Source organism: Astyanax mexicanus, chromosome 3, assembly GCF_023375975.1.
Source record: "Astyanax mexicanus isolate ESR-SI-001 chromosome 3, AstMex3_surface, whole genome shotgun sequence".
Lineage (NCBI taxonomy): Eukaryota > Metazoa > Chordata > Actinopteri > Characiformes > Acestrorhamphidae > Astyanax > Astyanax mexicanus.
Window position 1 is genome coordinate 48,206,745 of NC_064410.1, and position 13,274 is coordinate 48,220,018.

Below are 13,274 nucleotides of genomic sequence, written 5' to 3' on the forward strand. Positions count from 1 at the left end.
TGGCGATTTATGTTAGATGCAGTAGCCTCAAAGCTCTTGTGCAAGAAACTAAAGAAGACAACGTCTTACAACTAAACTTCCAAAAAACTTCCAAGCTTGCTTAATGGCCTGACTACAGCAAAACTTAGGGAAGGGGAAACTTGTTTTTTCCTAAGATATTCCTACTAAGATATTAGGACTATAGAGATATAAAGAAAACTTTAAAACTTCCAAAACTGTTTGCCTACCTCAATTTTGTACATTTTTGGATGGGGGGGGGAAATGAGATATTTTTCAGCCACAGCATTAAGACTCATCCTTTAGCCAGACTGAATATTAACTGCCATTACTGGGCAAAACCCCCCAAGCTTCCAAAAAACCTAATTGATTGCTTAGTGCTTAGAACAAGGACAAAAACATGTGAAAATGCCTCGAATAATAATTCTAGTTGTTTTTTTTTAAGCTATCACATTAGGATTTTGCTTGTTTATTTTATTGCCAGCACTGTCAAAAAAAAAAAACTAAAATCTCTTTAGCTATTTGCTAAATGCTTAGAGTCAGTACTAACTATATGAAGTACACAAGATGATGTTATGGTTTTAGCATATTAACAACATTTTTCTCTCACTTTTTCCTTCATCCACAAAGCAATTCCTGGCGTTCAACCCAGCCAGAAGGATATCAGCTTATGAAGCTCTGTCTCACCCATACTTCCAGAGCCTGGACAGCACCAGCAAGAGTCTGTATGCCCAGCCCTTGCCCAGCAAAAAGCCCTCCCTGGAGGAGAGAGCTGCCTGAAACTGAAAGACTTTATTTTTTTCCTACCAGTTTTTTTTAAAGACTCACTTTGCCCAAGGCACTGACTCCTAAGCCCTCCCAAACCTTTGAACATGTCTTCCATCACAACATTACATGCTGCTTTTAGGTCTTTTTGAAGTATTACAGCAACTTTTGGTTGATCTGTTTTTACTGCTGCCAGGCAGTACAAGCCCTGTGGTGGGTGAATTCACCCTCTGCCTGGGGCAATTATTAAAACTAACGAAAAACAACGGAAGCTGCTTTCCTGCCTGCCTGTCTTCCCTAACAGGAAGTTCACTGCCAGCTACCTGCTACAGAGGCTGCTACACCACCATACCAGGGATCATTCTGTCTGTCCTACTTCAAGTGTCATTTGGATACAACCTCCAGGTCTCTACTGTCTTTCACTGCTCCGGATCAACAAGCCCAGGTCTCACTGCTACTCACTGACCTGGTCTCACACTTTGGACCCTGCAAACACTTAGAGCTGTCACTGATAATGTGGGTCTGTTGAACAGACCCTGTGTATAAAAGATGTAATCGCACACTCTGCATACACCCTGTATGATAAGTTACTTATGTTTTTTTAATGTTTTTTTTTAAATGGTCCATGGGTTATTATTGGGCCAAATGATTTAGGTTTAGTTTGAATTGTTCGTCACCTTGAGGTCATTCCCTGCCCAAGGCTGAGGGCTGGGCTTTGTGGACTTTTCCTATCAGCAATTAATGCAGCAATTAATGCTTTCACTGCCTTACAGAGGACAACAAATCATATGACTTCATCATATGATTTAGGTTTTACTCCTCACCACCGTCAAGGCCTTTGTGATACTGCCCACTGTGTTCATCAGCCCAGAGAGACCAAAAAAACTTTTTATATTGTAGGCTGATTTCTGGACACACACTGAGCCTGGTCCCCAATCGCAGGGGCTAGACTTAAACTGTGTCTGGAAAACCAACCCTTAGAGTTCTAGCGAAATGTAACAGCGCATTACATCATAGCCTAATCTAATCTACATAAATTGTTGGTTCTACTTTGTACACTGTTCAGTTATTATTGTTATTATTTTTTTATATCAGTGTTGATCGTTGACGACTTGTGTCTTTGTGTTCATGTGTTTTTATTATGTCTTAATTTTAGTTGACTTGAAGGTGTAGGGACTTGTGTTAGAAAATGCAAATATTTCCACTTCATACAGAGTGCACCCTGCTGTCAGGGACATGGTGTAGTTGGTAGTTAATAGTTAATAGAGGCTGGTAAATGTAGGTAAATGTAGTTAGAAGGGAGCCCTTCATTGGGCAGCATGTTGATAGTAGAATGAATGGCTATGAAAAAAGCAAGAGGAGATGACTCGACTCTTCGTAGTTAGAGCAGATATTTAGAGAGATAGCTGTAGATGTAAAGTAGAAAGCTTAGATGGTGATCGAGAAGTTAAAGAGGTTAGTTCAGCTGTAAGAAAGGGTTAGAAGGGCAACGTGAAAATTGTATATGACTGCTGGAATTCAGGACGTTGTTGTATGTACAGATTAAACGTCTTGTGTCCGTATAATGTCCTTATAATCTTATTATGAAGATAAGATTATATCCTTCCATATTTAATTTCTCTTAGATGTCAGGGCTAAAATAATAACCCAGCCAGCCTCTTGTCTGGCTCTTCAGATAAGTTTGGAGGAAGTGAGGAAAGAAGAGAAGGAAGGAGCAAAGGAAGGAAGGAAGGATGCTGCTTTATATATATTTTTTTTACAGTGTAGTCCAGGACTAAGACTAAACTGAGGAGAAGCTGTTTAGTAGTTTTGTCTCGAAGCCTAGGCTGCGGGTGAGGTAGGCTGCATTTCTGTACTTGCCTTCCATGTAATGGAACGCTATTCCAAAACAAAAAGTTAGGAAATGTTCCTTCACATCCCTAATTTTCCCACAGTTTTCTGTACAACGCATGTACAACGCAAATGGGAAAAAATCAGCATCACAAAAACAAAGCAAAAATAGTATGTTTTAAAATGTTTATTTTTATCATTTTAATTATTATAAATTCATGTGTTTTGCGTCACAACTGCAAGAGGCTGGATCTTTCTGGTAAAGTCATCCTGAAGCCCCGTTAAACAGTATATATCCGTATCTGTGACCGACAGAATACCAACAAGGAGTCTTCATGGGCAGTCCTGCCAAGGACCCTTCCTACCGTGACTGCAGCCTAGGCTTTGGAACGTAGCTACAGGCACTGCATCACAGATCTTAATCCACAGGTTCAGCCAGATAAGCACTGGTGCTTCCTCCATATACTCAGGATCTCAGTAGCGACTCATTGGTTCGTATTTATCAGTTAGCTCGGGGTAGATTTTTCCATATATTTTTCATATAGTTAAACAGCACACATCTGATAAATCTGATCAATACGACTCGCTCTGTCCCACTCTATCCACTCTCAGGTCTATTTATGGTTGTAGTTTTAGATTCAGAACATTTCAGGTTTGACTCAGCTTGATTGTTATTATAACATTAGTGCATATTAAATGAAGTCTGCAAACTATTCACTCTATATCACCATATTAATGATCCCATATTAACAGTACAGTAAATAATGCTTAATATATTTATGACTATATTTACACAGATGCTCATCAGATTACTGGTATTTTCATCGATTCATTTTAACACTGTAACAACAAGGCATTCTGGACTCATCTTTTAACTGGTAAAAATAATGAAAATAGTAATAATAATAATAATATTATTAATAATAATAAAAGCATGAGGCAGTTCTTTCTCTCTTCTTTCTGATTGCTGTTGTAACGACTCCTCACACTTTTTATACTGTTAACATTTTTCTCCTTCTTCATTCTTTCAGTCGGCTCCTCATATTCCGTATGACATGACGTATTCGTACAGTCATCACAGTGTCGCGTTTTCCTCTTCCAAACAGACGGCAAAAGAGTGGGATGTTATGATGTTTAAAATAATTTTCAGTGGGCATTAGATGTCACAAAGTACACCTATTTGTGTGTTAAATGTACAGTAAATGTACAGTAATTTCAGCAACCATTCTTTACCTGTACTCAATTTCACCAGGTTGAAATGGTCTTGAGTTCATCAAGATGGTGTTTTATAATTCTAGCTGAGTTATTAAAGCTTAAAGCTTTGGAATGTAAAATGTTACGCTAGTTATGAAATGTAAACGTTAGCATAGCTATGCTGACAAAAAAGAAATGGCACCTTGAAAATCACCCATCTCATCCATTGCCCCAATGTGTAACAAAACAAAAAGCTTTTCCATGAAGTTGTTAAATGCATGAGGGTGATGAAAACAATAAATAAACAGAAGTATTCCTGTTTGTACTCATTTACTTTAAATGGAATTTAAAATATAATCATTTGAATTATATTTTACCTTATCAGTCATGACTGTTTTTGAACAAGTATGATATTGCTGGATAGCGGTACTTTGTGTTGTTTTTGTTTTATACTTTTCAGCTCCTTAAAACTTGGCCTCTACTTAAGATGTAGTCCCTTTGTTTTATTTATTGGCATTTTGATGGTAATTCTTTGTTATTGTGTGAATGAGAAGAATCAAGCCTGTATAATTGGGTGGTGGTGGTGTCCTAATGGTGCTACAAGTATTGCTTAAACTTGAAAAGATCAAAATATCTTCAAAAAGAACAGCAATAGAGGCATCTTAAGTGTCCTTTTCTGCATTTTTTCTATACAAAGCAAAATTCAAAATTACATTTTAGCTAGAATGTTTAAACTGTGGTTTGTATTTTGTACTCCATTGCTGGTTCTCAGCTCCTGGAGAACACTTTGCTATGTTTCAGCTGTTCCCTGTCTTCACCATACTAGATCTATCAGTACTGTTTACTGGTGAGCTGGATCTTAGACCCTGTGTACACCTGATTTTATTGTATACTTATTTTAACCAGTTTTAACCTAGTGCATTTACACTGATTGCAATTATTACTGGAGGATTGGTTGTACTGGGAGGGTCAAGGGACTACTCAAAACTGTTAAATGGCAAAGTCCCCAGGAAAACTGTGCTGGAAAAGTCACATGATTTGCCCACCATATAAAGCTGAATTCATATTTCAGATCTTTCATTCTACTGAGTTTCCATATTTCTGTGTATTTTCAGTAGTTCTGAAACTAAAATCTTTTTAAAAGCTGTATCCAGTGTTGATTCTCTGTCAGTTTTTCTCTCACTGCTAACTGCTAATGTTTTTGTATTGTTTTAGTGTGCACCACAAGTATGTATGGGGGTCGATTGTATTTCTTTATATTTCACTGGAAAATTGTGCGAACTGTGTCTGTGTTAAAATGTTTGTAAGGTATTTTTTGTTCCTCCAGCTTTCCACTTTTTATTTCAGAATAGTAAACAGTAAAATAGTCTGTCTTCTTTTCCATCTTCTTTTTTGTTTTTTTTTGCCTTTTTCTTTCCTATTTTTTTTCTGTTCTGTGGATTTGCCTAATTGATCATTCTGATATTTACTGATCAACAATGTTATTGCTTTTGTCTACATAGCAGTCTTTTAAACACAGTAAATAGACGTTAGTTTTGGCCAGTGCTTCATGTGTGTTATGTAGGTTTTAGAACGTATGTTTGCTCTGAAAGCTGGTGTACCATGAATTTAGTCTGTGTCATGATTTGATGTGGTTGGCACTCACCAATTCATGAAATGTTGCTCGTATTAGGGATTTATGACACTTGCTATATAGTATTTGAATTGTTATTGCTTTCTTGTTTTGTTATTTTTCAAAATGTAAGCTCAGTTGTGTTTGACATGACATAAAATAGATTTTATGGATATTTCCTTCTAAATAGACGATCCATATCAACTTATTATATGTTATATGAGCGAGAAAGGCATGTATCAGCTTTATAACTATCCTAATACGACAAATAAATCTAATATATACATTTATTATAGGCCACACTTATCAAAATCAAATTGAATGACAGTGGAATAACACAGTAAGAATAAAGTAGATCAATTTTATACCTGCTTACCCGACATACACGCATACGAAATAATGCTGCCTTCAGTGGGTTTACACATTTGATATGGTCAGGCTTTTTATACTATAACAATGAAACCGTTGTTTTATTGCTGCCTTTCCTGCTTATGTCCAGTTTAAAGCTTTGATTAAATGATGTGTCCAATATGTTCTTTATGATCCAAATTCAGCATCAAAGTCATCACAGCACCTTTTTTTTTTTTTTTTTTCTTAGGCAGGTGGGTGGGATCTCTGGCGGCGATAAGTTGAATGACAGTGAAAGAGGTGTGGATGGGTTTTGTGATTTTCTCTATTTGTTTTCCCTTTGAACTGGTTGCTGCTAATTTCCCCATAGGTTCCACTCAAATAGACGAGAAAAGAAAGAGGCCCATCTAAATTGGTTCAAATTTGATGAAAAATATACAAATAAAGCTGCTTGTGCTGTGTGCCACATGTGTAACTGCCTGTCAATGTTTTTATTATTTTTTTTTCTTTAAATAAATATTTTAGTAAGTAAATAGTTTGGTATGTGTTTTTTTTCTTTGACTCAACTAAAAATTTAATATCTCAAAATAACAACATAGTATCCTAAAATAATGAATTTGTTTCTCAAAATAATGAGATATCCTCTCAAAATAATGACTTAGCACCTCAGAATAATGACTTAGCATCTCATAATGAGATAGCATTTCACAATGGTGACTTAATATATCAAATAATCAGATATCAATTTAATAACAAGAAAGAAAACATGCGCAGGATTTTGTATAAATAGGATATATGTATAAATCATTGGTTATCATATAGCTGACGAGCACAGTAATATTTAAGAAGTAAAAATAAAGTTTATAGGATTTACAGAAAGTGTGCATTAATTATTTAAACAAAATCAGGCAGGTGCATAAATTTGAGCTCCCTTGTCATTTAATACCTGTAGCACTAATTATTGGAACACAAAATTTGTTTGGTAAGCTCATTGTCCCTTGACATAGAATACAATTATGAGAAAGGGTCAATGTGGCCAACTGCAAATTTTCTGCTCTTTGCATCTTCCCTAAAGAGTGGCAACATTGGAGCCTCAAAACAAAACTTTAAATGACCTGACAACAAAGATTGTTCAATCTTCATATATGTATATATGGAAACATTTAAGAGACCACTTCAGTTTTTCAATCAATTTCTCTGATTTTGCTATTTACAGGTATAAGTTTGAGTAAAATGAACATGGTTGTTTTATTCTATAAACGAGGGACAACATTTCTCCCAAATTCCAAAAAAAAAAATATTGTCATTTAAAGCATTTATTTGCAGAAAATCAGAAATGTCTTAAATAACCAAAAAGATTCAGGGCTTTCAGCCCTCAAATAATGCAAAGAAAACAAGTTCATATTTATGAAGTTTTAAGAGTTCAGAAATCAATATTTGGGGAAATGTCCCTGGATTTTAACCACAGTTTTAATGCATCTTGGAATGTTGTCCTCCACCAGTCTTACACATTTCTTTTGGATAACTTTATGCCACTCCTGGTGCAGAAATTCAAGTAGTTTAGCTTGGTTTGATGGATTATGATCATCCATCTTCCTCTTGATTATATTCCAGAGGTTTTTAATTTGGTAAAAGCAAAGAAATTCATCATTTTTAAGTGGTCTCTTATTTTTTTCCATAGTTGTATTGTAGGATTGAGACACGCCCCGGGTCTGCTAACCTCAGAGAGCTGATGATGCTCAGCCCCCTCTGTAGGGCTGTAGGTATCAGGAGTATTATTGGAGCGCCGCTGGGGGGCAGCAGTCTGAAGTCAGCAGAGTCAGTCAGATAAAGGCGGTTGTGCCGCACAGAGAGCCATGTAAACAAAGAGTCTAACTTCTGATATGCCTCTTAAATAATACAGAATTAATCATGGGGAAGCGGGACAACAGAGTGGTGAGTTTAACCTGTCTGGAGTGGATTAGACTCTCTGTCACCCGCACTCTTAGCGATAGCCTAACTTAGCTGACTGATAGGCCTGACTAACGGTAGCCAGCTTTTTAGCATTGAGCTAACTAAATAACATGTTTTAGTATGTAGCTAACTATATAACTAGAGCTATAAGTGGAGATTTATAAGCCAACTCTAGATAAATAGCTGATAAGCTATGGCTTTTGTTTGCTTTCTTATTTTAGACAGGTAAGCTAACCTAGTTTACTAAGCTAAGCTAACTAAGCTAATTTAATTAGTTAACCTCTGGCCAAGTCAAGCTAGCGTTAGCTTATCAAACAGACAACTCAGGATGGATTTCAGTGTATTTCTCTGTATTAACACATGTAGCTTAACCAGCGGCTACGAAATGTTGCTGTCTGACTGTAACTAGTGTTTTAAAAAGTGGCTACACACTGAACTGCTCTGCCAGGTGACTAGCTATAGCTATAGTTAGCTAGCTTAGCTTATTTAGGTTAGGTTAGCTAGCTAGCTTGCCTGGACTCATAAAACACTAGTTAATAACGAGTGCTTAATAATAATCTGTTAAAATAACTATATTAAAGCATAAACGTGGCTTCAGCTCATCAGCTTTCGTACTAACTTAGCTAGATAGCTAACAGATTAGCTGAGCTAAAGCTAGCTAAATAAGTGGCGTGTGTGAGCACGTTGACGTGGCTGGATAGCGGTTTGTAATGTTGTGTGATGGAGTGGATCAGTAAAAATAGCTATTTTACACGTAACCTATTTGTAACTACTTGAATCCGTTGTGGTGTATAAGGTCTCTCCCTTTAAACGTCTTGCTGCCACAATAGCAGTAGTATGAAGCTGTGCACTCTGATATTCATCATACAGCTCTGGACAAAAAATAAGAGACCACTTAAAAATTATGATTTCTTTAATTTTACCAAATTGAAAATCTCTGGAATGTAATCAAGAGGAAGATGGATGACCACAAGCCATCAAACCAAGCTAAACTTATTAAAATTATTCAAAAGCAGTGTGTAAGACTGGTGGAGGAGAGCGTACCAAGATGCATGAAACCTGTGATTAAAAACCAGGGTTGTTTCACCAAATATTCATTTCTGAATATTGATTTTCTTTATGAATATGAACTTGTTTTTCTTTGCAAGTTCTGCATCTTTTGTGTTATTTTAGCCATTTCTAATTTTCTGCAAATAAATGCTTCAAATGACGATATTTTTATTTGGGAAATATGTTGTCCATAGTTTATAGAATAAATCAACAATGTTTATTTTACTCAAACATATAGCTACCTATAAATAGAAAAATCAGAGAAACTGAAAATGGTCTCTTAATTTTTTCCGGAGCTGTATAACTATGTCTACAAAATGTTTAATAAATATAATATGCAGCTCAAAAACCTAAATCTGTTAATTTACAAATTGTTGGCACTATTAGATCAACTTCAACCCCATAATTTTATTAGATGGAACAAAAATAAAAAATAATGGATTGTGTAATAAATAAAAATATGAAAATGTAAGAATTGTGTAATAAAAAAATATGAAAATTAAAGGATTGTGTAATAAAAAAAGAAAAGAAAATGAATGCCATAGAATGTTAACTACACATCTTTATATTTAGTGTTTATACTTGTGATGTGTAGCTGATTGATTTATATTTAGTATTTAATATTTATCCAATTCATATTACTGACATATATACCTATATTCTAATATTATGCAATTGTCTTGTTTTACAGGCGTATGTGAACCCAATAGCTGCTGCCAGAGCCAGAGGACCAACACCTCTTAGCGGTCCCACCATACAAGACTATCTCAGTAGACCTCGACCAACATGGTATGGAAAATTTAAAGGAGAAATATCTGCATTGGCGGCCTAAACCTTTATTAAACATGCTCATATAAAACCAAGCATGTTCTGTTTTCTGAATTAATTTAATAAAGATGTAATTTAGTTGAGTGTTCACCACAAAGATGCCCCAGTTATGCAGAGGATTAACCTGGAACAAGTACATAATCTATTGATGCCACTGGGATTTTATCAGATTATTTTAGTAGAGGTCACTTCTGTCTGTTTAAAAGGTGGATTAGAGATTCATTTTTAAAAGATTTTGTTTTTGTTTTTTGTTTCCTTCAAGTAAAATAAGCATTTAGATATAGCACTAGTTTGTGCAAGTTGTACTGTAAGTGATTATTTGAGTTCAATAAGAAATTACACTCACATTATCAGATACTCTATTTACATTGTTATAAATTAAACATTAAATTCATAACACTTCAACAGCATAGACATTTGCTAAGCTGTTGTACCATTAAAGAAATGGTTAAAAGGTAAAACAATTGAAACCAATGACATGTTTTCCTTATACTGCAATGTTCGAAAGTTTACTTCTTTAGTTTTACTGTGATACTACAAAGATGGTATGGCTAAATGCAATAGAAGTTCACTCAATATTTTTTGGTTTTTAAGTCGTTAATTTAAAGTTTCTCAGAGTTCTGAGAATCTTGACAGTGAACTGCTGCTGATAACCTGCTGTACCTGATATCCTGATATTCTACTACAGGGAGGAGGTGAAGGAACAGCTGGAGAAGAAGAAAAAAGGCTCGAAAGCTTTGGCTGACTTTGAGGATAAAATGAATGAGGTAAAATTGTCAAATTAATCAAAAGACTGTAAGACCTGTTTTTTGTGTCCACTATCATCAACTTTTCTTTTATTCTCAGCGATGGAGGAAGGAGCTGGAGAAAAACAGAGAGAAGATACTTGGAGGGGGTGAAAAGAAAGAAAAAGACAAAGACAAGAAAGAAAAGGAGAAAGATAAAGACAAAGAGAAGAAAGAAAAGGAGAAAGAGAAAGACAAGAAAGAGGTATTTTTCTTCAAAATAAAAGTAAATAATCACATTTAAAATCAACTTTTGGTGGTTATACAATGCTAACTTTGCTCTTTGTTGTTCTTGGCAGAAAAAGAAGAAAGAAAAGAAAAAATCAAGTAGGGTGAGAAAAACTCTCCATTTCCCACATCTATAGTAATATCCTCACAATTATTCTGAGAGTACTATAGAATGATGTCTCAAATAAATCCACTTGCTGTTGTGGACTTTTTTTGTGCACATTAATCATTAAGTTGTTTGATATCTAATAAGCTCTGCTTGTGTTGTGTGCGGTCAAGCATTCTTCGTCTTCTTCCTCCTCCTCATCGAGTTCTGATTCCTCCAGCAGTTCGTCATCTGACTCTGAAAATGAGGTACAGCAAGCATTTTACTCTCCTTAGTTTCTTTGTGTTTTTGTTGTTTGGTAGATTAAAGGTTCATTGTTCTCACATTGCCGAGATCATAGAGTTTGGTTGTGCTTTTTGTTTGTTGTTATCAGGATGAAAAGAAGAGTGTGAAGAAGAAGCGGAAAAGAAAGCGATCTTCAGTGCGGAAAACGTCTGATGATTCTGATGCAGAGTCAGACACAGACAGTAAGGTAATGTTGGCAATCTAATCAGTCCTAAAAGACTGGCCCCAGAAAGGCTGCATTTACATTACCAGGCTGAAAAAAAATCACTTTTTTGCTTTATATTGATAAAGATCTATTTAAAGATGTATTTTTCAGGGCTGTTGAGTCACTTTGTTTGTGGTGTTGGATTAAATACGTTTGTGGAGAATGGGCATGCAAGATCAATGTAAACTGTCAGATCAGGTTTCATATTTTAAACTGATCTAGCATGTACTTTGTTTCAGGAATCATCAAAGAGGAAGAGGAAGAAACTCAGGGAGGAGGGAGATAAAGATAAGGTGATGTTAACATGCCTGTTTGAACCCAAACAGCTTTTTTCTGTCTGTGTGTAAACTACTATTGCTTTTCTTTCCTCTGAGACACGTAGAGTTTTCTTTTTTACAGGATGATAAGGGCAGTCGAAAGAAGAAGAAGAGTGCAGAGAAGAGCCACTCAGAGTCCTCAGATGAGTCTGAAGTAGAGGGTGATGTAAGGACATTTAAATAAGTCAGCTGTCATAAGTTTGGAGTCATTTAGTTTTTTTTAAATGTTGTGTAAGTTTAATGTATATTTAGATCAGATTGACTTGTACTAATTTACTCTGTCCTTACTAGGTTGAAAAAAAGAGAAAACACAGTAGCGAAGAGAAAGAGAAGACCACAGTAAGTTATAATTATTGATTTATCCAAAACAACAAACTCATGGGAGGAAGAAACAACCTCAGTTAAAGCTAATCTAAATGGGTGTTACTTCAGTTATTTTTGAGCACTGTATAGTCAGTGTTTTTGCATTTAATCACATTAAAATAGATGCAAATATATAAACAGTAAGTGTATAAATAATGTCAAATTTTAAAGACAGTAGTTAAGATATTGTAAACCATGAACCATGTTTTAATGAACTACCTTTTTGTACGAATGTTATTTGTATATATTATAATATTAGTGTTCAATATTCCTTAAATATAAATTTGGTTTGCATGTGTTGTGTTGTGTTTTTTTTTACATTTTAACATTTTAACAATAACAGTATCAATATTGAGACATAAAGATGTTTAAATATTCTATATATTAAAGTTTAACAAATTGGCTAATTCACATTGGAGGAACTCTCCTTTCAAAGAAAAGCACTATCGGACTTTGTATTACAGGTAAATTTAAGTAAACATTGACATTTTAAATGATATGATAAAATGAATAAAAAGATAAGTTTTTCTGACTGTAACATATTTGTGTGGTAAGTTTTAGTTTAGTTATTAGTTGTAAAGTTTGCCAGAATGGATGCATTATCTTACACGTGTGTTTCTACTTTTTCAGGACAGATCGAAGAAAAAGAAGAAGAAGAGGCATAAGAAACACAGCAAGAAAAAGAAAAAGAAGACCTCAGGATCCGAGTTGGATTAGAACGTAGCCGTATAGCCTCCTGTCTGAAAGGTAGTGGGAAGACCTTGGGAGTGTTTGGAGTTCTTGCCTCATTGCTGGAAATCCCAATGAAGTCTGCTGGAGGGACTTTGACTCTGGCTGTCTTTGGAGCGGTGTGTCTTCCTGCCTAACCAGAATTATATTTGGATGGATGGATGGATTGATGGATGAGGTGTTTGAAGAGGTTGTGAGCTTGTGGGTTTTTTTTATGTTTTGCGTGTGTTTATTTTATTTTTTTAAGCGGAAGGTTCTCTGTCTAAATAAAAGCTCAGTTATCTCATTGGTTTTTAGTTGTGTTGTAATATATACATATCTACATGTGATATGTACACAACCTGAACTCAAAGAGGAACCATCTAAAAGACTGATGTGCTGGGTTAAACATTTTTCATTATGCATCCTAGTTATCCTTTCTCAGTATGTCATATATTTTAACATATACACTTTGTGACATTGTTTGTGCTTTACGATTTGTCAAAAAGAGAGAGCTAGATTAAAAAATTAAAACAATGAATTGTCTCTTATAGATGACTGGCATCTATATTGCAGAAATGCTCATAATCCAAGCGTACAGTGGCTTGTATGCATGTTTTTAATTTTTTTATTAATTAATATTAATTGTATTTTATTGGGATTTCATGTGATAGAACAACACAAAGTAGCACATAATTGT

At 35.1% G+C, this 13,274-nt stretch overlaps 2 protein-coding genes across 3 annotated transcripts in view; both read left to right on the forward strand.

The window, feature by feature from the left end:
* The window catches only part of cdk6 (cyclin-dependent kinase 6), a 64,318-nt gene extending 58,039 nt beyond the window's left edge, over positions 1-6,279 (forward strand). The window contains exon 7 of the mRNA XM_007259796.4: positions 628-6,279. Coding sequence (XP_007259858.2) covers positions 628-777 — 150 coding nt within the window. The 3' untranslated portion in view covers positions 778-6,279. The remainder of the gene's footprint in view (positions 1-627) is intronic.
* A 1,235-nt stretch (positions 6,280-7,514) lies between these two features.
* Positions 7,515-13,115, forward strand: fam133b (family with sequence similarity 133 member B). 2 transcript variants are annotated; one of them, XM_049475413.1, is made up of 12 exons: positions 7,516-7,681; positions 9,441-9,538; positions 10,266-10,344; positions 10,424-10,498; positions 10,532-10,567; positions 10,662-10,694; positions 10,870-10,944; positions 11,070-11,168; positions 11,426-11,479; positions 11,586-11,669; positions 11,795-11,842; positions 12,497-13,115. In XM_049475413.1, the coding sequence occupies exons 1-12, from the start codon at positions 7,658-7,660 to the stop codon at positions 12,581-12,583; spliced, it is 792 nt and encodes a 263-aa protein (XP_049331370.1). In that variant the 5' UTR covers positions 7,516-7,657; the 3' UTR covers positions 12,584-13,115. The 2 variants fall into 2 exon arrangements, with proteins under 2 accessions (XP_007259859.3, XP_049331370.1); XM_007259797.4 differs by having other exon boundaries at positions 7,515-7,681; positions 10,424-10,567.
* The last annotated feature ends 159 nt before the right edge of the window (positions 13,116-13,274 follow it).

What these genes read in the sequence shown, in the direction of transcription:
- fam133b (XM_007259797.4), top strand. Translation starts at nt 7,658, where the DNA reads ATGGGGAAGCGGGACAACAGAGTG. An exon ending in GGAAGCGGGACAACAGAGTG is followed by an intron (nt 7,682 to 9,440) that starts GTGAGTTTAACC and finishes CTTGTTTTACAG; the next exon opens with GCGTATGTGAACCCAATAGC. An exon ending in AAAAGAAAAAATCAAGTAGG is followed by an intron (nt 10,695 to 10,869) that starts GTGAGAAAAACT and finishes TGTGCGGTCAAG; the next exon opens with CATTCTTCGTCTTCTTCCTC.